This window comes from Microtus pennsylvanicus, chromosome 1 (assembly GCF_037038515.1).
Source record: "Microtus pennsylvanicus isolate mMicPen1 chromosome 1, mMicPen1.hap1, whole genome shotgun sequence".
NCBI classification, from domain to species: Eukaryota; Metazoa; Chordata; class Mammalia; order Rodentia; family Cricetidae; genus Microtus; species Microtus pennsylvanicus.
This window is the reverse complement of record NC_134579.1, coordinates 217,459,881-217,483,285: the sequence shown is the minus strand read 5'-3', so window position 1 is coordinate 217,483,285 and position 23,405 is coordinate 217,459,881. Positions and strand designations below refer to the sequence as shown.

At 48.4% G+C, this 23,405-nt stretch overlaps 1 protein-coding gene across 1 annotated transcript in view; it reads right to left on the bottom strand.

The window, feature by feature from the left end:
* Rps6ka2 (ribosomal protein S6 kinase A2) overlaps positions 1-21,861 on the bottom strand; it is a 270,352-nt gene extending 248,491 nt beyond the window's left edge. Inside the window, exons 1-2 of the mRNA XM_075951153.1 lie at positions 20,936-21,861; positions 17,038-17,097 (exon numbers count right to left, since the gene is read on the bottom strand). Coding sequence (XP_075807268.1) covers positions 17,038-17,097; positions 20,936-20,998 — 123 coding nt within the window. The 5' untranslated portion in view covers positions 20,999-21,861. The remainder of the gene's footprint in view (positions 1-17,037; positions 17,098-20,935) is intronic.
* Between the last annotated feature and the right edge of the window lie 1,544 nt (positions 21,862-23,405).

Sequence of the window (23,405 nt, the reverse complement as noted above, 5' to 3'; positions counted from 1 at the left end):
CCGGCGCCCGGGCGGGCTCCACTGCCTTTGTTTCTGTGGCCTGCCTGCACCAAGGAAGGTAGGCGCTTTGTTTGCGAGCTGCCCAACCAGCACGGAGGCCTGATCTCTCGGCCCCAGGAGAACCAGCGTTGGGGTGAGTTTCTGGCCCACGGCGCCAGCCAGGGCCCGGGATCTCGGGGGTCCCCTGGCCTCCTGTCTTTCTTGGGCTCTCTGTAGGACCTCTACTCCCTGGTTACTGCCTCTTTCTTCCTGGCCCACCCAGCTTCCGTCCAGAGCCCTCCCCACTTGGGCCCCCCCGCCCTCTTTTGGCGCGAGGCATTGGGAGCTGGGTCCCAGTCCTCCAGGAGCCCGGGCGGGCTCCACTGCCTTTGTTTCTGTGGCCTGCCTGCACCAAGGAGGGTAGGTGCTTTGTTTGCGAGCTGCCCAACCAGCACGGAGGCCTGATCTCTCGGCCCCAGGAGAACCAGCGTTGGGGTGAGTTTCTGGCCCGCGGCGCCAGCCAGGGACGGGGATCTCGGGGGTCCCCTGGCCTCCTGTCTTTCTTGGGCTCTCTGCAGGACCTCTACTCCCTGGTTACTGCCTCTTTCTTCCTGGCCCACCCAGCTTCCGTCCAGAGCCCTCCCCACTTGCACCCACCCCCCCCCCCCGCCCTCTTTTGGCGCGAGGCATTGGGAGTTGGGTCCCAGTCCTCCCGGCGCCCGGGCGGGCTCCACTGCCTTTGTTTCTGTGGCCTGCCTGCACCAAGGAAGGTAGGCGCTTTGTTTGCGAGCTGCCCAACCAGCACGGAGACCTGATCTCTCGGCCCCAGGAGAACCAGCGTTGGGGTGAGTTTCTGGCCCACGGCGCCAGCCAGGGACGGGGATCTCGGGGGTCCCCTGGCCTCCTGTCTTTCTTGGGCTCTCTGTAGGACCTCTATTCCCTGGCTACTGCCTCTTTCTTCCTGGCCCACCCAGCTTCCGTCCAGAGCCCTCCCCACTTGCCCCCCCCCCCCCGCCCTCTTTTGGCGCCAGGCTCGCCCGGGCGGGCTCCACCGCCTTTGTTTCTGTGGCCTGCCTGCACCAAGGAGGGTAGGCGCTTTGTTTGCGAGCTGCCCATCCAGCACGGAGGCCTGATCTCTCGGCCCCAGGAGAACCAGCGTTGGGGTGAGTTTCTGGCCCACGGCGCCAGCCAGGGACGGGGATCTCGGGGGTCCCCTGGCCTCCTGTCTTTCTTGGGCTCTCTGCAGGACCTCTATTCCCTGGTTACTGCCTCTTTCTTCTTGGCCCACCCAGCTTCCGTCCAGAGCCCTCCCCACTTGGGCCCCCCGCCCTCTTTTGGCGCGAGGCATTGGGAGTTGGGTCCCAGTCCTCCCGGCGCCCGGGCGGGCTCCACTGCCTTTGTTTCTGTGGCCTGCCTGCACCAAGGAAGGTAGGCGCTTTGTTTGCGAGCTGCCCAACCAGCACGGAGGCCTGATCTCTCGGCCCAGGAGAACCAGCGTTGGGGAGAACCAGCATTGGGGAGAACCAGCGTTGGGACAAGCCAGGGTTGGGCACGGAGACCTGATCCCTTGGTGCCAGGAGAGCCAACATTGGTGAGGCCGCGTTGGGTAGGCAAGGAGACCTGATCTGGTAAAAGAAGACCCATAAGGGAGTATTTGGAAGAAGATATGGGCAGACGCCAAGGCAAGAATTCGCCCAACAAACTGAAAAGCAACATGAAGCCACCAGAATCCAGCGACCTCACAACGGAAGGTCATGAACACCTTAATCAAGAAGGAGAAAAGTTTGACTTCATGAAAGTGATTGACGCCCTTAAACAGCATGTAAAAAACGCCCTTATAGAAATGGATGAGAAATATAACAGAAAGTTTGAAGAATTGAATAAATCAGTGAATGATACCCTAGAAAACCAAGGAAAAACAATCAAACAGATAATGGAAACAGTTCAAGACTTGAAAACTGAAATAGAGGCAAAGAAGAAAACACAAACAGAGGGCCGGCTGGACATGGAAAATCTAGGTAAACGAATAGAGACTTCAGAAACAAGCATAACCAGCAGAATACAAGAGATAGAAGAAAGACTCTCAGATTCTGAAGATACCATAGAGAAAATAAACACACTGATCAAAGAAAACAGCAAGTCCAACAAACTCTCATCACAAAACATTCAGGAAATATGGGACACAATAAAAAGACCAAACCTAAGAATAATAGGAGTAGAAGAAGGAGAAGAAGTGCAGCTCAATGGTCCAGAAAATATATTTAATAAAATTATAGAAGAAAACTTTCCCAACCTAAAGAAAGATATACCTATGAAGGTGCAAGAAGCATACAGAACACCGAATAGGCTGGATCAAAAAAAAACATCCCCTCGCCATATAATTATCAAAACACAAAGCATTCAGAATAAGGAAAAAATATTAAGAGCGGCAAAGGAAAAAGGCCAAATTACTTACAAAGGTAAACCTATCAGACTTACACCTGACTTTTCCATGGAAACCATGAAAGCCAGAAGGTCCTGGATAGATGTACTGCAGAAACTGAGAGACCATGGATGCAAGCCCAGATTACTATACCCAGCCAAGCTTTCGTTCACTATAAATGGAGAAAATAAAATTTTCCAGGATAAAAACAAATTCAAACAATATGCAGCCACAAATCCAGCCTTACAGAAAGTAATAGAACTATAACTTCCTAAAGTTTCTATTTTTTGAGATCTACCTACAAGACATTTCCCATCAATAAGTGGTTCTGATAGGTTCCTGTGTCCCAGGCTATCCTCTGATTTATGATACAGCTAAAGATGACTTTCAACTTCTGTTCCTCTACGTCTTGATTGGTAAGATTACAAATGTGGGCACCACACCCAGTTCATGCAGTGCTGGGGACTAAACCCAGAACCATGTGCACTCCAGGCAAGCACTTCACAAACTGAACCATGGGGTGATGAGACCGACTTCTCTCACTTCAGCTGGTACTGTGGCCCCGTGTCATACGTACCTTTGGTTTGGTCTTTCACTTGGAGAGGCGGAGGACAATGTCCATCTTTGCATAAGTTGATGGACATTCAAGCTGACTCTGGGTGTGTGTGTGTGTGTGTGTGTGCGTGCGTGTGTTGAGTGAAACTACTATAAATCTCTACATGGCAGTATCTGGTGGATACACATTTTAGGTCAATATCTAAGAGTAAAATTCTTAGGCTCAAAGTAAGCAGATATTTACCTTCATAAAATACTTCCCAATTGTGTCCCAAAGTAATTGTGCCATGTTGTATTCTAAAGAACCCTGAAGAAAGGTCTAGTACACCATGCCTTTGTCGGCATTTAATCCAATATTTTCGCTTTAGCCACTGCAGGAGCCATGCAATACAATCTCACTGTGTTTCTAATTTGCATTTCCTAAATTATTAAGGAGGTTGAGCATCATCTGTGTTCTCCTATCTTCCCCATCAGTGATCCCTTTACAGTCTTTCGGATTCTCCAAGCACTCCAAGTCAAAGACACAAAGATTCGATACTAAGATCCACATAGAATAAGAACATGTGCCGCTTGTCCTGCTGGGTCTGGATTACATCGTTCATTATCGTGTCTTCTGGCTCTATCTATTCACCTACAACGTGCATCTTTCTGTACAGCTGAATAAAATTCCATTGTGATGGAAGCTGCAGAGGCAACTGTAGGAAGTCAAGGCCCGCCAGGCAGAGAGGAGCCAACCTGGACACTGCCTGGTGCTGTCAGAGGTCCTGATCAAGCCTAGCCAATCAGGGGCGACCATGTGATATCAATGGATCAAAACGTGTGCATGCTGAGAGGACGAGTCTGCTGCATCCCTTTCGATGGACTATGTCTATGTCATTGACTCTGAGCCTTCTCAACCCCTCCCCTGAGGAAGACGATAGGCCCAGCTACAGTCAACCATGGAGACAAATGAGGAAATATCATTTGTCTGCAGAAGGCAACAATTCTACATACACGTGAGATCTCTGATCATTACTTTCCATACAACTTTTTAAATTGCCATTCTAAATATTGCTTTCCTCTTCTCCAGTTTAATATCTTCGCTGATAAAATTACTAGATTATAAAAGCAAACAAAAGAGAAAACCAAGTAAAGCTACTTCTCCAACCCCATTGCCCCAAATCCCACTGTGTATGGATACTGTATTTCCATTATTTATTCATCAGATGATGCTCTGTTCCATGTCCTAGCTACTGTGAATAGAGCGTCAGCTAACATGGATAAGCAGGTATCCTTGCAGCAGGAAGTAGGGTCCTGTGAGCACGAAGCCAGGAGTAGTATGACTGGCTCAGACACTAGGTCTAGTTCTGGTTTTCCGAGGGCCGGCCGCAGTGGTACGCACAGGGGCCACACCAGTTTGCACGCTCACCAGCTGTACATGGCATTCCCCACGCCCCAGGACCATGTCAGCATTTTGTGTCTTTGTTTTTTTACCTTTAGCCATTCTGCCTAGAATATGACAAAGACTCAAAGCAGTCTCAATTTGTGCTTCCTTGATGGATAAATATGGATATTTTAAAAGTACTTAGTACTTCATTGGTGCATCTTCTTCCAGAAATTCTCTGTGCTGTTCAATAGCCCAATTTTTAATTGAGTTGTTTGCTTTGCTGGTGTTTGGTTTCAAGTTCTTTGTATACTCTAGACATCCATCCTCTGTCAGATGTTTGCATGACTGGCAAACTTCTTTTCCAGCATGCAGGCTGTCTCTTCAGTCACGTAGCCCATCCCTTTCCACTGCAGAAGCTGACGAATTTCAGGAAGCTCTGCTTGATGCCAGCTGGTCCCATTTCCTGGGTGATCAGAGTCCTCAGGAAGTCTGTGTGTGAGCAGCTCTCCTTAAGTGCACTCCTTACTCTTTCTTCCAGAAGCTTCAGGGTTTCGGATCTAACACTGAGACGTTTGATCCATTTGAAATTGGTTAGGGGTCGGGGTGAGAGAGAAGAATCAAGTTTCATTTTTCTATATGGAGATACCCAGTTTTCCCAATACCATTTATTATGGCAACTTTTCTCTAATGTGTATTTCTGGCATTTTGTAAAAAGAATTCAGGTGGCAGTAGGTGAGTGGACTTATATCTAGGTCCCCGAGTCTATTCCACTAACCAATGGACCTGTTCGTGTGCCGGGGCCATGTTTGACTCCTATGACTTTGCAGTACCTTGAAACTAAGAACCGAAATGTCTGCAGCACAGTTTTTGCTGCTCAGATTGCTTTGACTACTTACGGTCTTTTGTGCTCCCATATAAATTTTAAGATGCTTTTTCAATTTCTGTGAAGAATTGCATGAGACTTTGTATGAGACTGTACTGGTCTGTAGATGGTTTTGGTCGATGGCCACTTTCACAATATTAATCCTACTGACCCATGTGCACGGAGGTCACTCCCTCCTCTACTCTTCTCTTCGAATTCCTCAGTGTTTTATAGTTTTAATTTATAGGTCTTCCACTTCCTTGGCTAGGCTTGTGTATGTTGTGGGTTTGGGTTTTGTTGTTTTGTTTTGTACTGTATTGTGAATGGGTTGTTTCTCTGATTTCCTTCTCAGTCCACTCGTCATTGGTAAACAGGGAGGCTACGGAGCATGCTAACTGTGTGATCCACCTCCTTGCTGAAAGTGTTTGTTAGCCTGTAGGGTCTCTTGGCATCTGGATAGGGATACTTTGAATTCTTCCTTTCCTATTTGTGTTGTCATTTTGAAAACAAATATCCAGTTGCTCAAACACCATTTGTTGAAAAGATGACCCTGATGTCTCTGTAAAAATCAATTGAGCACAAAGTCAGGGGTCTCCTCCTGTTCATTCCATTAACTGATGTGTTTGTTTTCATGCCAATAGCCAACGGTCATAATTACTAACTCTCTATGCATGACTTTAACATGCTCAGTATGGGTTTGCCCACCATGTTCTTACTTTACAAAGGGGTGGCTGCGCTAAGTCCTCTGCACTTCCATGCATTGTCGAGTCGTCTTAACACATTCTGTGAGAAGACACGTTTCAGTCTTGACTCACGGGCACGGGGTCTCTGGGTCTCTTTGAAAAAGAATTGCCTACCCGTGTGAGTTTTCTGAACACTGACTTGAGAACTTAAATACAAAGAATTCCAGCGTGGCTACACCAGCTTTCAATGCCACCAGCTGTGAGTGCACGTTCACCCTCCCCACAACCTCACCAGCATTTGCTGTCGGCTCTTTGGTTGGCCGTCTCACCCATTCTGGCTGGGGTGACATGGGTCCTCCCTGTCCTCTGCCTGATGACTGAAGACGCTCAGCACCTTCTGGACCGCTTGTCCTTCTTCCTCTGTCCATAGCCATAGCCCATGCTTTAATTTTCTTGACCTTTTTTCATCTTTATATATTCAAAATAGCCATCTTCAGTCAGACAGATAGCTGGCAAGGATTCTCCCCCACTCTGTAGGCTTCTGTTTCACTCAGGTGGTTGTTTTCTTGGCTACACAAAAGCTTTTGAGTTGTCGGAGGTCCCATTTCTCAACTATTGTCCTTAATCCCTGAGTGGAATTCAATTCAGAAAGCCCTTCACTGCCCCAATATTTTGTAGGGTAGTACCTGTGTTTTCTTCTGGCAGTCTCAAGTGTTTCAGGTTCTAAGTTTTTATCACCTTGGGGTTTTTTATCATTGCTGGTGTGTGTGTGTGTGTGTGTGTGTGTGTGTGTGTGTACCAAGGCACACATGTAGAAATCAGAAGACCACTTACGGGAATGTTTTCTTCCATCACTGGATCCAAGGATCAGACTCAGACAGTCAGGTTCGGCAGCAAGTGCCTTTCCCCTCTGAGCCATTTTTGGTCCATGAGCATCCTTTATGAAGAATTACTTTCTCCCTCAGCAGTGTTTGTTGTTTGCAGTATGCAAAACTGACACATATTTGTAATACTTATTGTTTAGTGTCATTTGGGTGTTGTTACATATTAAGTTCGAATTTTTGTTATCTACATAAATAAACTGACTTTCCTATATTTACTTTATACCAGCAACCTTGCTAAACTTCTCGGTCTCTCTAGATTGTTGCAGCTGCCTTCCCTGGGCACAGCATCACATCCTCCCAGGGGACACATGTTCTTACTTGGGGTTTTCAGTGTCTTTGCCCCTGTGTAGCTCTTACAAGTTGCTGCATATTCTGTCACCTGCTAAGGAATATGAGGGTGGTGTTTTCTGGGGTCCCTGGTCCTCTGGTCCATCTTTCATGATGGAGGAGACCCTGAGGACCTGGACCACCAGGGGGTCACAGTCAGTCTTAGTGGAGGAAGCTTGGGAGAGGAGGATTCCCGTCTTTCCCTAGGCATAGCTGTCTTCTCTCCTCCAGCTCAGAACACACATGCTAAGTTTCCTGATTATCTAAGTGGGTGGTCCTTGGCTTCTGCCTCTCTTCAGTTTCTGTGCACCTTCCCCTAATCCAGAAGTTGAGCAATGACTGTTACCTTTTTCTGAATGCAGAGTCTATAGCTGAGAAATCTCCCTGGTCTCAGCCAGAGTGGTTGTCTTTAATTTCTACAACCTCTAAGTAGGATTCTTCTCCCCCTCATCCACGAGACTCTGGTTTCGCATCATAGGAGAGAACATTTGGGCACAGGATGGAAGTTCATGACTCTCTTCCACATAGGGGCACTCTTTTAGGCCCTGCCTTTCCCTGCTCCTTGCCCACACAGTCAAGACTAGTGGAGAAGAGCTATAGACAAGATCTGGGGATTCCCTTATTAGGAACTCTGAGACTCTAAACTGGTGCACAGCCCATACCCAGCTGTGATCTTTTTTATCCACCATGACAGTGCTATGTCGGCCACTATCTTGGCTGTGGTTGACATCACCGTACCATGTGACTTCCTGGTCACAGCTGACATCACCATGCCATGTGGTTCTCACGTAGATAGTATCCTCCAGGAGGGTGCTCACCTGATTGCCATGCTCAATTTAACAGTCCAAGAAACACAACCCACTTTTAGATTACCTGGCTCTTTCTTGTTGTTGGCTATATTCAGTTATAGCTTTCTACACCCTAAGCTAAACCAGAACACTATTTTCCCTCCAAAGCAAAAATAAAGTTGCTGAAGACTAACAGACAGAGGTTTTCCTAATCCATAAATCCTGAGTTCACTTTTCACCCTTTGCCAGTCTTGTTTGCAAAATCAGCGCCCCACCATGGCAATGCCTGAGTCACAGCTCAGAACCTCCGTCTCTAGAGGTCTTTATGAGGAAGTCAGCGACTGATGCTTTGCTAAAATTGCCAGTAGGAAATCAATGCCTGTCAACAGGGTTTAATGTATGTATGATTGACTTTCTTAAGGAAGCATGGTGACGTGCTGAGGACAAATGGATTCTAACTTCTACAGTGAAGTGCTTTTGACCTTCCTGGCACAAACACAAGGAAGTAAGTGCAGATTCTTAGCACCCATTCAAGAAGCTGGATAGAGTGGCGTATGCCTATAATACCACTATGGAGACCGTGGAGACAGGAAGACACCCACGGGCTGCTGGTCTAGCATCTAGCTGAATCAATGAGCTCTAGGTGCAGTGAGTGGCACTGTCTGAAAAATAACATCAAGAGTCTCTGGGCTCTGCACACACATGCACATGTGTATGCACACAAACAAAATAAAATACTAAAGCATTTCACATTAGCTTAAAACGTGATATCACCATGCTTCCCATTTGGAACAGGAGATGCTTTCTTCTTCGTTCTGGAACTGTGCCCCAAACTGCTCCTTTGCTTCTAGGATAGACTTCTCTAGTGGCCCTGTGGCTGTGTCCTCGACCTAAGTCAGTGGTTCTCAACTTTCCTAATGCTGTGATCCTTTAATACAGCTCCTCACATTAGGGCAACCCACAACCATAAAATTACTTCTGTTGCTACTTCATGACTGTAGTTTTGCTACTGTTATGAATCATAATGTAAATATCTGGTATGCAGGATATATGACCCCTATGAATGGGTCCTCTGGCCCCCAAAGGGGTTGCCTCCCATGGGTTGAGAACTGTTGACCTAAACGATAGTGAGGAGAGCTGCTGCAGTAGTCAGCTGTAAAGAAACCAGTGATGGGGACTTCATTGTTGAGGACAAGGCGCCCAGGTGCGGAGAGGAACACGGTACACTGTGTTTTACTCTTTCTGTTGACCTGGGAACTAGAACACCTGGGATCCCTGACAGCAGGGACAGGAACTTGCCAGGCTGAGGGTTGCAAGGATGGAGGGTGACCAAGGAGTCTTGAATAGCGTCCTGACAGATTTCTAGACTGGTTCCTCCTCGGTATGTAAGTCTGGGGCAGTAAGCACACAGGAAGAACCTTTAGATTCACCCCGTAGCCTCACCCTGTCTCGCCTTTCTACAGAACTCTGTCACCCAAGGTGATCTCGTTCAGGGGGTGTTTATTTGGGAGAATACTGAAAGACAGACTTTCTGGGGGAATTTTTGTGTAGTACTTCTTAGGAAATCACAGGTGTTGAGCACATGCCAAGTGCACCATAGCTTGGTAGAGAGCTATTGAAGGAAAGCAAGAGGGACGTGGTCACTATTATGTGTGCGTGCAAGTACACATGCAAATGTGCACAAGTGAGTAAAATGGGGAGGCAGAGACGGAAAGAGGAAAGGAACAGACTTGTGGCTTGGAGGCAAGAGGCCCAGGGCCTTGTGCCTGTGGATACAGAGTAGGCCCGTATTTCCATATGGTAAGGCGACCAGAATCTCAGGCCATTGTGTGCACCTGCCACACAGGAGGTGGTCACCTCCCCAGCAAAGGGTCAGGATGTCATTCTGCTCCTTCTCTGTAATTTGGAGGACACCTGGGATAGAGATGCTAACTCGGCCTACATGACAGAGCTGGCTACAGAGCAGGAAGATAAAAGACTTGATAGAGCAGACACAGGCAGATGTGTGGACATAACCACAGCCATTTACCTGGTTACCTAGGAAACAGAATGCTAATGAATTTCCCCCTCGGTTTATGTTTTGGTATAAAGGCTGTTTGGAGAACAAACGCAGAAGAATTTTCAGGATGTGAACTCAGGATTTCATGAGGGATCACTGAGAATCTCCCTCCCGAGAAAGCCATGTGAGCTGTATCTTTAATCCCACGCCTCCCCTTTGGTCTGGAGAAATACTTTATAATCTGGGCTGGCACCAGACCACGACAATACAGAAGAGTTTTCACTGTTCCGTGGTGGCAAGAAAACACCTTGTTGTATCTGCCTGTTCGCTTGAACTGCACACTTGCATTCCAGTTCCCGATCAGATGGTGACCCTGAAGAACTAGCCACATCTTGCTGGTGTTCCTCTCCCATTGCTAATACAGACTGCTTCTCATAAATGCTCAGGAAAGGCTTGTGGAGTTACCTGTCAAGACCTCATCTGCCATGCTCCAACGGGCCAGCATCTAGAAGAGGTAGGAGGTAACCAAGTTGAAGCTCACCTATGGTTCACTCTGAACCATTTGGAAATGGGTTGGCTCTTTTGTGTGTGCTTGGCACCCAGGTGTTTTGATACTGCATTCTGGGAAAATTATGCTTTGCTGATTTCCTAGAAGTTATTATAACTCATACCAACTGCAAAGACTTCATTTCCACACCCGGTTGCTGATGATTGCAAGGGCTTAGCATGAGTCAAGTGAAAGACTGGGTTTTCTAATGGCTTGTTGTTCTTACCAAAACTTAGGATTATCAACAGAAGGAAGTCTACTTGGTTAAAACACACACACATGTACACACACACACACTATCACTCACACACAAAAACACATGGCCTCCCTGGCTGTAATTTTTCAAATTATCCATTTGGGATAAATAAATATTCTTGTAATTCAATATTTCATTAAGACATAGAGAGAAAGAGAGATCATCCAAAAATTGAGGAAGGGGCTAATTTTCAAAAGTATCTCCCAGCTAAGGCTCCTCTGGAGTGTTATGTATACATTGAAAAAAGAATTTAGGTAAGCGTATTATTATTATTTCATCATCATCATTATTTATTATTATTACTTAGAGAGAGGAGTTAAAAGATGAGAGAATCCCTGTGTGAGGACTCAGTGTCTGCGTTGCACAAACCTCAGCGATGAGGGGGAAGCTCTCCAGGACTAGCTCCGTGACAGGCATGGCTCCCAGGGCACCGAGCTCATGTAGGACCTCAAAGGAACACGACCCCCTCCTCTCCTGAGAGCCAGTTCCTCTGTGTGTGGTGTAGGAAAGACATGACAGACTGGGCACAGGCCACTTGTGTATCACAAGGAAGGTCTGAGCCTCTGGCTGTCCACACTCCATCCACCAGTAAGATCTGTTCTCCATATGGGGTGCAAGTGAATGGGAGGCAGTAGGCACCATCCGGGTAGACAGGGCAATACAGACAGTCCCTCTTTAGCTGGGTTGCTATTGTACAATGCCCCCATTTCCCCGGGACCCAAGAAGAGACCAGGTGCTGTAACCCAGGAGCGCACTGAGAGAGTTCTCACCGCACGGCTCACAGGCCTGGGCAGCCGAGATGTCACTGTGCTGTTTGTCAGGAGCTTCAGTGACCTGAGCTGTTCCCAGGCTGGTTTGCATGCTAAGGTGGGAACAGCAAAGATCCCACACTCTTCCTCATGCTGAAACAGTGATCTTCACACGAGACTGCGCTTTGACAAGGCCGCTGTCAGACTCCCTGGAGAATATGTTTCCATGCTCCACCCACGGTCGCTGTCGGATGCACTGCCACTGGCGTTGATGGGAGTTCCCAGGTTTCTCCAGCTATCTGTGGATGCCACGCCTCCATCTGGATCCCTCACAGCTCAGAACCCTCAGCTGGTGTCCCTAGCCTGAGAGCCCTGCTGACTGGCTGAGTGATTCCTCTCTGTCCATGCTGGGACCCCGCAATGTCTGACTTTCTGCTATAAAAGCAGATGAGGATGTCAGGTTGAACCACCTGTATTGGCCCATCCTAGATGAGCAACAACATGCAAGTAAGACAGGATATCCCAGGGTACAGATGCCCTGGATGATGAGAGCTGGGTGCTTTGTCGGTGGTGTGTTATTGTAAATAACTGTCACGTGCAGTCGTTTAGGTTGCAAGTTCATATACAGCCCCTCATTTCTGCCTCAAAAAATGTCCATGCTCCCTGAAGCCACTGTCACTTATGCATGCCCACAGGAAGCTTGAATGGGAGGAACTCTGCAGCTTGGCCAATTTTATCGCTTCCAAGAAACATTCATTGTGTGTGCTTCCCATTGCTAGGACCCACGGAAGCATTAACACAACTCTGACTAACCGACGAAGAACTGTAAGGCTTGCAAACCCAGAGAGCTGAAGCAGTCCTGGAACATGCGTATTGCCCCTCCAGGGCCCATGGTTGTCTGAACCGATTATGTAACATAACAAGCAGGACTTGGGAGGGTGTCTTATTAATCTTTCAAAGCTATTAACTATCTCTTTAAACTGTAATTGCATCGCTCTTAATTGCTTTATTAGTTCCTCAGCTTCATTATTCATCCTGTCTCACTCCTATTCAAACCAGTTGCAGCTGGGTTTTTTTTTTTCTTTAATGTGAACGGGAATCTCTGTCTCCAGATTCCAGAGAAAGGAGAGGTGGCATGCTGGCTCCACACAGGGTCGGCCCTGCATTAGCAGCTCCCCTGACACCAGGACTTTGTCCAGGCCCTGAGGGTTGTCCTGTACTGGCTTTCTCTCCCTCTGGCACCCTGGTGTCCCCTGACCTGTCTCCTTCCCCACATCCTCACTGATCTAGTCACGCCACGGTCAGAGAGAGATGTGCTCAGGAGGTAATCCATGATCTGCCCTCAGACCTTGGTGACGCCTAGAAAGGGGGCCATAGGCGCAGCTCCAGAATCTTCCCCAGCCTCTGAACTCTTGCTGCCTGCCTCAACTTCCTCGATGGTTCTGGGCATCTGTCAGAGCCCCGCCCTGGCAGTCTCCCTGCGGCTCTCTGCTGCAGACTGAAGCTGGCAGCCTCAGCACCCACTCACTAGACAGACGTTTCCTGAGCTGCCATCACAACTAGAGGGGGAGGGGGACACCTCACCAGTCACAGGAAATAAAGTGAAAACTCATAGCATTATCGCAGACAGAAAACTGTTCTTCATGGTGATTAATGAACACGATCCTAAACCTCAGCCCTTCTAAAAACACGTTCGTATGACAAATGCTACCATTTTTCATATTTTTTTCTGTGAAATAAAAGCTTACTGAAAAACCAACCAAACAGCTGGCAATTCTTGGTGACTAAAAAGCTGACAAAATGGCCCAGGAGCCTGGCGTGGTGTGGTACTGAGAAGATGCAGGAAGCATCTGTATTCCATGGCTCCCCTGGCTCCTCTGGTCCACCTGCCCCTCCCCTGTCCATGGCCCAGGGGGTTCTAACTGGTAAAGGAGTAGCGCCATCCACAGCCCCATTCCTGATGACTCATCTGCCACAGGGATGAGTAAGAACACCGTCTCTAACGCATGTCATGTGGTGGGCAAAGTACACCGAGTACTCTCCAGCAGTGTCCAAACGTGTTTCCCGGACAATGAGGTGACAAGTGTGCTCAATTAACCTTGAAAGGCAAAGTGTGTGCAGTCAACAGGGCCGGCCTCAAGCCCTCTCCTCTGCCCGCCCAGCAGTCTCAGTCAAGCAACACATTCGCTGTCCACATCGGTGCGCGCCATATCATAATTTCCCAGCATTCCAGGCTTCAAAGGAAGTCACGCTGCAGCCGCCTTATCAAGTGCACAGCTGTTGCTTCTGCTTCCTTCGGAGCCTACAACCTGCCCTGCGCTGAGCCCCCAGCTGCACCCTCGGGGAAGTGGTTCACAGAGAACCTGCGGGTTCAGCGCTACTGTTTAGAGTCTAATAGCTGCCTGCTTTGTAGGGACCGAATGGAATCAGAGTAAGGCGCCCCCCTGGAATTCACAGCACAAACTCCCTCCAAGGAACCCAGTTTCTCTAGAAAGGAAACCACGGAGAAGGGAAAACAAGCTGTGTTAACTCTCAAATTCAGAAGCAGACTTCATAACCTATTTTCACTCTTTATGTCGGAACTTCCCTGGGGTTCTTTTCTCCAGAAGTTGGGCAGAGCCAAGACACCTGACAGAGCCAGATAAAGATTACACAGGGAAATGTTTAGACCTGAAACGTCCAATGTGCTCTATACTTTAAAAGGAAAGAAAAGGAGGAACAATTCTCCATTTTAAAAAGCCACCTGGGGCCGGAGAGTTGGTTCGGCAGACAGGAGTACAAACTGCTCTTAGACCAGCTGACTAGGTGGCTCACAGCACTCTGGCTGGGCGGCTCACAGCCACCTGTAACTCCTGCTCCAAAGGCTCTGATGTCCTCTTCTGGCGTCTCTGGAAACTGCACTCACATGAACAAGCGTGCACACAGACACACAGGCATGCAATAAAACTAAGGTCAGGTGAGGTGGCTTGTGTCTTTCATCCCAGCACGTGGGAGACAGAAGCAGGCAGAGCTCTGTGAATATGAGTCCCACCGGGACTACACAGTGAGATCCAGGCCAGCCCAGGCTACATAGTGAGACCCTGTCTCAAAAAAACTTTTAAAGTGGGCACCTTGACTAAGGTCATTCCAAGGTGGGACAGTTCTAATGTCCCGCCAGCACTCTCTAGGGTGAGCATGGCGCTTCACCTGCAGTTATGATTTATGATTAGCTTCTCCACAACTAGATAACTTTTTAATTATCACATGTTCACTGGCAAAGGAGAAACTTTCAGTACTTAGTTTATGGCCATCCAATTTCCCTGTTTTACCTGAGCCATAAATCCTGCACTTTAGAAAATTTCGCAGTTTGTCCCAAGGCCAAGGAGGATGGATAAAGAATTACATGATTCTGACAACAGCAGCCAGCCCGACAGAACAGCAAATGGCACCAATCTGCAGACACGCTAGACAAGTACCTGATGTTTTCCAATATCATCTATCAGAAACATTAAGCAAGTAAGCAATTTCTCCAGTAATTATCAGTCCACAAACAAGATGGGTGCATCTAAGTGTCAGCGTTATGATCCTACAACCCCCCCCCCGAGTTGTGCTTGAGGCTCTCCTTTATTTATTACAGATATTAAAATTCTGATTTCCTATCTTCCAGTCAAGGTTACCATCAGGAAATCATTTCCACTCCTCATATTCCGCTATCAAAACAATTTGCACAAGAGCTGAATGCTTTAATTGTAATATAGAGATCCCCGTCTAGATTCCCATAGGAAGTACTAGGAATAAGTGTGTGGCGGCACATGGCTATGATCCCAGCACTAACGGAGCTGAGGCAGGAAGATCACGGATCTGTCACTGATGAGCCACTGAGCTGCTGCTCTTTCGTTGTAACAGCGCAAACGAATTAACACATCACCATACCCAATCTTACTGCTCCACATGAGGCTACAAAATGAGCAGTCTGCCCCCCCTACCCTGACAGTGCCACAGACTCTGTCTCCAGGAGCCAACTCCGTTCCTTCCGCTAATGCACTGTGACAGCCCAGAAAGAAAGCTCACCTTTTTTGTTCCCGTAAAAAGCATGCTAAACTGGGTCATCTACGCCACAGTAGCTGCCTCGTCTCTCTTAACACTCTGTACTGTGCACATACAGTGAAGGTTCCCGGGAAGCAGAGCTCTCCCCGGAATGTGGCAAGACAGCGTTAAAGTGACAGCTTGGGTCTGATGAGCCCCGGCCCTGTTATTGTGGTGGAGGGTGTACCCTTCTTTGCCCCACAATTTGGCAAGGATCCAGTCAAATATACACCTTTTCAGGAAAGTCCCTAGTTCATGTTTGATTAACCTCCGCTTCTGTGGCCCTGCCCAGAGCTACGCCTGCTATCTAGGGAAAGCAAAGGTTCACAGCCAAGCAGACATTCTGCCCAAACTCAGTCATATCACTTCAGAGCTCTGGAGAGAGCTGAGCTCCAAAGCCCTGAGACAGAAGGGAAGGTAGCCAGCCAAAGGTGAGGCAGATTCATGGCATTCTCCGAACTGATCAATAGGCGGCTTCATGCGATCCTGGGACTTGGAGGCACCGGTAGGCAACTGCCCTGGCGTGCATGGTTAGGTGCAGCAAAGGCGATCCTCAGGCTGTGAGCTGGCTGGCAATGCCCACCAGTCCAATTCCCCCATGCTATGACAGAGTTGACGACAGAGCTGTGGACCAGACAGCATCTGTGGTTCTTAGTGGCCCCGGCTGAGTACACTCACAGTGCTCAATCAGTCCTGCCGGTTTTGTCAACCTTCCACAACCCTAGCTGCCGCTGACAGAATTCCTTTCCTAAATGTAATTTCTAAAGTCGCTTATCTAGAATTCTTTCACTTCAGCTCCAACTCAGTTTTGGGATTTAACCCCTACTGCCTCACACCTTTCTGGCCTCTATGTCACCAGTGTAGCTGGGACACTGTCACCGAGCTAAAGCCTAGGCCAGGTCCCAGCTGTCTGCCTGGATAACAGAAGCAGAAAGACCAAAGCTAGCAACAACCATGCTTTTCTTGCTCTTGGTGTTTCATCTCCACCTCGGGGCACCAGTCTCCAGAGACACCCGTTCCTCTTCTTCGCTTCCAGCCCCGTTTTCCTGCCAGGCTCTTCGCTGGCCTCTCAGTGTGGCCCTCTCAACTCTCCTCATTGGACCTCATCTGCTTCCATGCCTCTGGAAAGGCAAACCCCCACAGAAGAATCCACCTGCCAGGATCCCGTGGCTTGCTTGCACACACAAAGCCTTCCAAGAGCTATGTTACATAATTCCCAGCAGGCAGAGTCATTTCCTATATTCCTGTACCTCTGCCAGTATTTGCCACACCTGACTAACTGTCAACAGCAAGCCAGTGCTCTCCTAAGACCAAGGTTCTCCCTCGACTGTGCTTGTCTTCACAGGGTTAGACTATCTCCTTCGAGGGACATACTAACGTAATACTCACAATACATATATGTGCATATGAGTGTTTACATTTGTGGATAGATACACTTCTCACTCAAATAACTGCTCATGGGTCAATATTTTAAACTTCCAGATCTCTCTCTATTCTACCTCCCAGACCCAATCTCCCCCCAAACAACAGATTATTGAAAAAAAGATATAATTACTTCTTCTGTGGCATCTTCTGGGGTGGGCTCTATGTCCAGGTTGAGTTCCTCCTCCGTGGTCTGACAACAGAGACATAGGTTAATATGGTTAGCATCTCAAAATTTGTGTCAGCGGCTTCATATGCATAATAGGCACAACTGTAACTGGCTTGGCAGGTGCTTCATGTGTGTAATCGGCACAACTGTAACTGGCTTGGCAGGTGCTTCATGTGTGTAATCGGCACAGCTGTAACTGGCTTGGCAGGTGCTTCATGTGTGTAATTGGCACAACTGTAACTGGCTTGGCAGGTGCTTCATGCGTGTAATAGGCACAGCTGTAACTGGCTTGGCAGGTGGCGGAGCCTGTAACACTGCTCTCTTGCACCTGCACAGCTCTGTAACCATGGAATGCTTGGTACTGGAGACAGATGTTTTACACGCAAGCAGTGAGTATTCATGTCTAAAGTCACAAGCTGCTGAATCAGTGAAGTGTAGGACTTCCGGCACAATGCAGAAGACAGGCAGTTATACTGCCTTCGGCCAGCAGGAGGCAGGAGACAAGCTTACATGCAGCTCAAACATCCACAGGGTGAGGGTGGACACAGACAAGACACCAAACGCATCTGTAGTCATTCCTGCTTGAATGGAACGAATCAGCCTTGTGTTAATTCTGGAAGAGGAACTGGATTTTTGTGGGTTTGTTTCTTAGAGAGTGACTTGTGAGAACTCCAGCAGCCTGAAATTTGCTATATAAACAGGTCTATAACCCACCTCTACCTCCTGGGTTTTGGGATTACAGGTGTGTGCCATCAAGCCCAGCTGGGAAGAATTAATGAAATCCCAGACAGTAAAGTTCTGGGCTCACAAAGATGCATTAACAGCATCTGTGTAGCTCGGGGTTTAAACGGGAGGCCAGGGCTGCATCTCTGCTTAGAACGCAATAGCGTGGAAGACTGCTCAGATGACCTTTTAGAAAGGGGACAGCCCCCACCACCCTGAGACTCAGAGAGAACTCAGTGAAGCATTCTCACCCAGAACTAGCTCTAGTGTGCTCTGCTGCCCCAGGTTAGCTGATGACATCACAATGGCTAAGCCAGCAGCCATGCTGGGTTAGAAATCTCACTAACTTGACTCTGAGTCACCAGGGAATCATGGTAGATGTGGAACATTTGAAAACCAAGATTTTGCTTTCTCTAATGCACTGAGGCATCCCAGAAAGCTCACACTTTAATAAAAATATTATTAAAATGAGTCAGCTGAGCCCCACAGATGGCTTCACACGCTGCCTGGCTTGTTGCTCCTTCCTCTCTCTCCAGAGCAGGGCTGTGGCCGCCGAGCCCCACTGAGCATGCACACCCGGTAGTCCTGACTGATACAACTCATAGAAACCACTGCTTCCCCTCCATACCAGACTCTTCAGGGCTTCTCTAGAATCTCCAGTTTTTATTCACCATGTTTTCTTATCCCATTCATGCATAAAATATCATCCAAAATATCCCAAACGAATTCATAATACCTCAACTAGTCTCCTTAGATAGTCAGTGGGTTTCCCTGGTCTATGTGCTGGGGCATTGCTGGTTCTTTTGAAGAATATACCATGTTCTATTTCTATGGGCCTCGGATTCCTAGGTTTCTAAGGACTGTGGCCAAGAGAACAGCTGAGGAGAGGAAAGCAAAGTGTAGCCATGTTAGGCTAAGAGAAGAATCTAGGAACATGGATTTCCAGCCTGTGACGTTAACTGTGTTCCACAGATATCCCGCTCCATGCCAAGGTCAGACTCTGGGTGCGTCTCACCCAGCTCTGCACACGGTCTGTAATCTGCGAGCTATTTGAATAGCACAGGACATAAAACATAAGCAAACGAGACAATAAAGTCAGCTTAGGGGTACTGTGACCCAGGGACATGACACTTGAGGACACGGAAGGTCCCCGAGAGCTGGGAACTTCATGGTTGGATTATTTCAGCTTTGGCCCTCTGTGGAGACAACTCCAGCTGTTTCTTGGCTCCAGACTGCTGACAATTTAGTGCCTCACCCTCACTCTGCATGCTCCACAAGTTTGCTGCTCTGAAAAACTCACCAGAAAGCCGGAGGAAACGTCTTCTCTCCAGGCTCCCTAGCCTCTGACTCTCCCCGTGTCGGGCAGACTAACCCAGAAGCTCACAGCCCTCAGCGCTGCTGGGCAGCAGAGCAGGTGCTATCAACTCTGCATCAGGATTGGTGATTTGCCAGTTCTCTTTGGTCATGACATATTTCTGTAATAACACGAGCCTGCCCGTCCTGGTCTACTTCAGAAATGTTTCAAACACAAGCTGCTCTGAGGAGCCTCTGTCCTGGTGATAGCACCAGACTCAGAATTCCAGCAGGACCCCACGTTTCCTTCAGCCCAGTTCTCCCCCACAGAGCTCTGTGTTCAGGAAGTCGGACAGATGGACATCAGGCCACAAACAACGGGCTCAGCAACAGGAAATAAGAGAATGTCTGCCCTCATCATTTGCTCAGTCATCGGTTGAATTTTTAGAAGAATCGAGTAAGAATCTCTCAAGTAAAAAAGAATAGGCTTGAGTTGTCATCTGGGGAATGAGTGGCTTTGTCTTCAACCGCAAGGCAGCACCAAGTACCAACAGAGTAATCAGCAGTGGCAGATCCAAGTGTCAACCTTGCTCACCAAGGCAACCCCCTTGCACCAATACTCAGACTGCTCTGGCTACAAGATACAACACAGTGTCTGTGAAAGACTCTATTCCCCACATTATACCCACACCCCCCTCCAAGCACTTACAAGATTATACTCGTTTATTTGGTCTCTGTCTCTCTTTGCCTAATGGTCTCTACCTGTCTCTCTGTCTGCCTCTGCCTGCCTCTCTCTCCAGCCGTGTGTGTGTGTGTGTGTGTGTGTGTGTGTGGTGTGTACACAAGTCCGGGGGCAACTGTCTTTTCTCATATCACATGAGTTTAGGAATTCAGGTCATCAGGCTTGACAGCAAACACCCTCACGCACTGAGCAATCCTGTAAGCCCTATTCCAAGTATTTTTATGGGAGTCCTCAAAGTAAAATACCAAATATGCTGTCTTCTAGAACAGAATCATTCAGAACAAAGATATATTTCTGTGACTGTCTCCACGTCACTATGAAATGAAAGCTGTTATCATGGAACTTATATGTGTAAGGTCAGATGAGGCAGAGATTAAACCTTAGGTTGTGGTATTCAGGAGTCTATAAAAATTAGCCATGTTTAAGTTGCAGTTTCGGTCGTTCCTGACACGGTGCCCAAACATCTAAAGATGCAGCGGCTCTGAACAACTCCGGAAAACTTTCTTCTCAGAAAAAGCTCTGATGATCGCATAGAACCCAAACGGAACAAATGAAATTCCTGGCAACAGAGGCTTGCCACCTCCCTAGGGGACAGCGTCATCGGCACCTTCCCCACCACAGCCCCAGCAGTGTGACGCTGGCATTGTTCCCTTGGCTCTCATTTCCCTCTGAGTGCATGGCCGTTCAGGACAACACCGCCGCTGCTCTGTTCCCCTAGCCTAACGGGTCAGTCCCTGCAGCAGATGGAGATCTCGCCCATGATCTGGGCCACTTGTTGAAAGCAAAGCAAACTGGTGCCAACTAGTTGACAATAGCAGTACTTACGAGCACAAGACACACTGTCAGAAGCACACTGAAGGACGGCTGGGGGCAGCACGCTTGTCTTCTATAGGCTTAATGCATGCACTCACAACACACACACTGCCACAGGCACACAAATGCACTGTCTGTGTGGCCACATATGTGAAACACAGACACAGAGCAACCATATCTGCCACGCTAACCATCACTAGATAACTGTGAATTTTCTATTGAATAAAAGTCCATTTGCTACCATCCAGAGGGCACTGTGGGGAAGAGCACACTCCCCTCTTCTGTACCTACCTCTATCTCCATGGGCTCCACCTCGATCTTCTTCCATAGCTCCAGCAGCTGTGCTATCGGCATTTTATAAACTTTCCTTTTCTTCCAAGCAAGTGTTGATAGCAAGAATGAAAATAAAAGCAGGCACCAAGGAGCCGGAGAATCAGCTGACGGGATGTCAAAAGCTGGGGGCAGCAGGCCAGGCTGGAGTGCGGAGTGGGAGAGAGCACACGGGACACGAAACTGGACGGTCTCCTGGGCCAGGGAGGGTCCTGAGGTCTTCAGTGTGGCTGCTCAGCCTCGTCAGCAGGCTGCAGCGCGGTGAGGCAAGGAGACTGCAGCTGCGTCTGGGAGTCCGTGCGTCTGTTTCGCAGAGTGCAGCCTCCGAGTGCTTCCCTGCCTCCCAGTTACGCTGCCACTCTGCCCCCTCCCCTCACTATTTTACCTTAATTGGCTCTAAATGAGGGTGAAAGTTGAGTCTGAGGATGCTGCTGCCATAGAAACCGCTTAGCAACGGAGGACCAGCGAGGGAGAAGGAGGGATTGGAGCTCGGGCTCTGCCCTACCCCTCCCCACCTCTGCGACACTGCCTGGGACCCACACACCACCCCTGTCAGGAGTTCTGAGGCTGGAGGCCGGATGCAGCAGAGACACCCCTCCACACCGGGGTTTCAGACACCCGCATTGGGGATTGCGCTGATGCCTGCAGTAGCTTGGTGCAGCGACTCCCTGCTGTCCCCAGTGAACAGCTCTGTTGAGGCATTGGGCAGGAAACTGCCAGGAGAAAGGAGTACCGACACGCTGAAGGGACTGGGCAGGATGGGTACCTCAGAATCTAGTCTTGGACCACACTTCTCCCCTAAGCAGAAAGACGGGCTGCAGAAAGCTTAAGTTCCTGCATCCTATCCTCTGCAGGAAGGGATAGAGATCAGCTGTCTGTCCCTGTCTGCTCTGAAGGACCAGTGTAGAACAGGAAAAGGGTGTTGCGGGGGCAGGACAGCGTTTACTCTAAACACATTATCTAGTTTGTTCTTTCCACCCAGCATGGCTATTTCACTCCCGTTTTACAGATGAGACAGTCCTATGGCTCAAGGAGAAAAAAAGTACCCACAGACAACAGAGTGAAGAAGCCGGCTCTGCCTGAGGCTGAGAAACTTAGCTTCTCAGAGGAGGGAGTATGTTTTAGGATTCCTTGAGGGTGGGTCTTTGGTCTGCTCCATTTCTATCTGGGAACAAAAAACCCATCAGGAGACGATCCGTGCTGAGCCTAGACCAATTTGATTCCTTCTCTCGGGATATCGTGTTCGAGACGAACACAGTTTAGCCTTGCTCTGGAGCAAGCATCTTCATCTCTGCATGCCCTTATCTTTGAGAACATCTAAGGCAATGGCTCCCTGGCTCAGAACATTATCGTCTCCTTTTCATCTTTATGAAGTCACCAAGAAATACAGCCTACTAAAGGACAGAGAGGGGCCCAAAGCTTGCACACTTCACATTTTATGGCAGAATAATACCTCATCTTCCACCAACAGTGGGGGCGAGAGTGGGCGTGTGTTCACAAGAGACACTTCAGCCTCATCTTTTTACAAAACGAGGCCCGTGAGGACCTTGAAAATTAATTCTACTCAGGATAAGAATAACAGCGAGGTTGTTCATTTTACACTGGACACCTACTGACTAACTGAGTGACTGAGCAGAGGAGGGCATCCTTTATGCTGACCATAATAAAGTCAGCTGAGGTAGGAGGTTGCAAGCTAACAACAGACAAGATGAAGTGATTTTTCTCTGTAATAAAGCCAGGGAAACCACTCACAAAAGACTTCTGAGAAGATGTGAAAAGCATTGCATCTGACCACTGAAGACCTGAACTCCCTCAAGCGACGGAAGGAGAAGCAATCGTTTTCTTGCTGTGCTTCTGCAAAACCTCCCATTTCTAGAACATTCTACAGATGTCCCAAGGTGGGAAGATGGAAAGAAAATATTGGTCTTTCCTTTTGAGGGAGGAATAAGGAAAAAAGAATTTTAGATAGGCTTCAGGGTGAGCCATGCTTCCTTGGAGACTAGAGTGAACCCCAAGTTTCCAGGAGGACCTGAGTTACAATCCTTGCCAGAGTGGCTGTCAGCAGACACAAAGAGTGACTAGGGCTGGGCACTGCTGTAGATACGGCTCTTACTCAACATTCTGTCTCTTCTCAGTCTCTGCGACATGAGCTGAACCCCATCCCACCATCTTCTGGGTGAAGCAGAGAAACCTGGGAAAAGAGTGTGGGAGAAAGAATAGGGCTCTGAGTGAGCCATGGGAGCCGGGCTCAGCTCACTCCACACTGCTGCCTTTGAACAGTTAGCAGGTTGTTCAAAGCAAGCAGCTTGGGCACTCAGGATGCAGCACAGGGAGGCACAATCCTGCTGGACGGGAGTGTGAGAAGTCAGGGAAACAGGCCACCTAGGACCTAAGAATGACCCAATGGGGAAAGGAAACTTCCGAGAAAAAA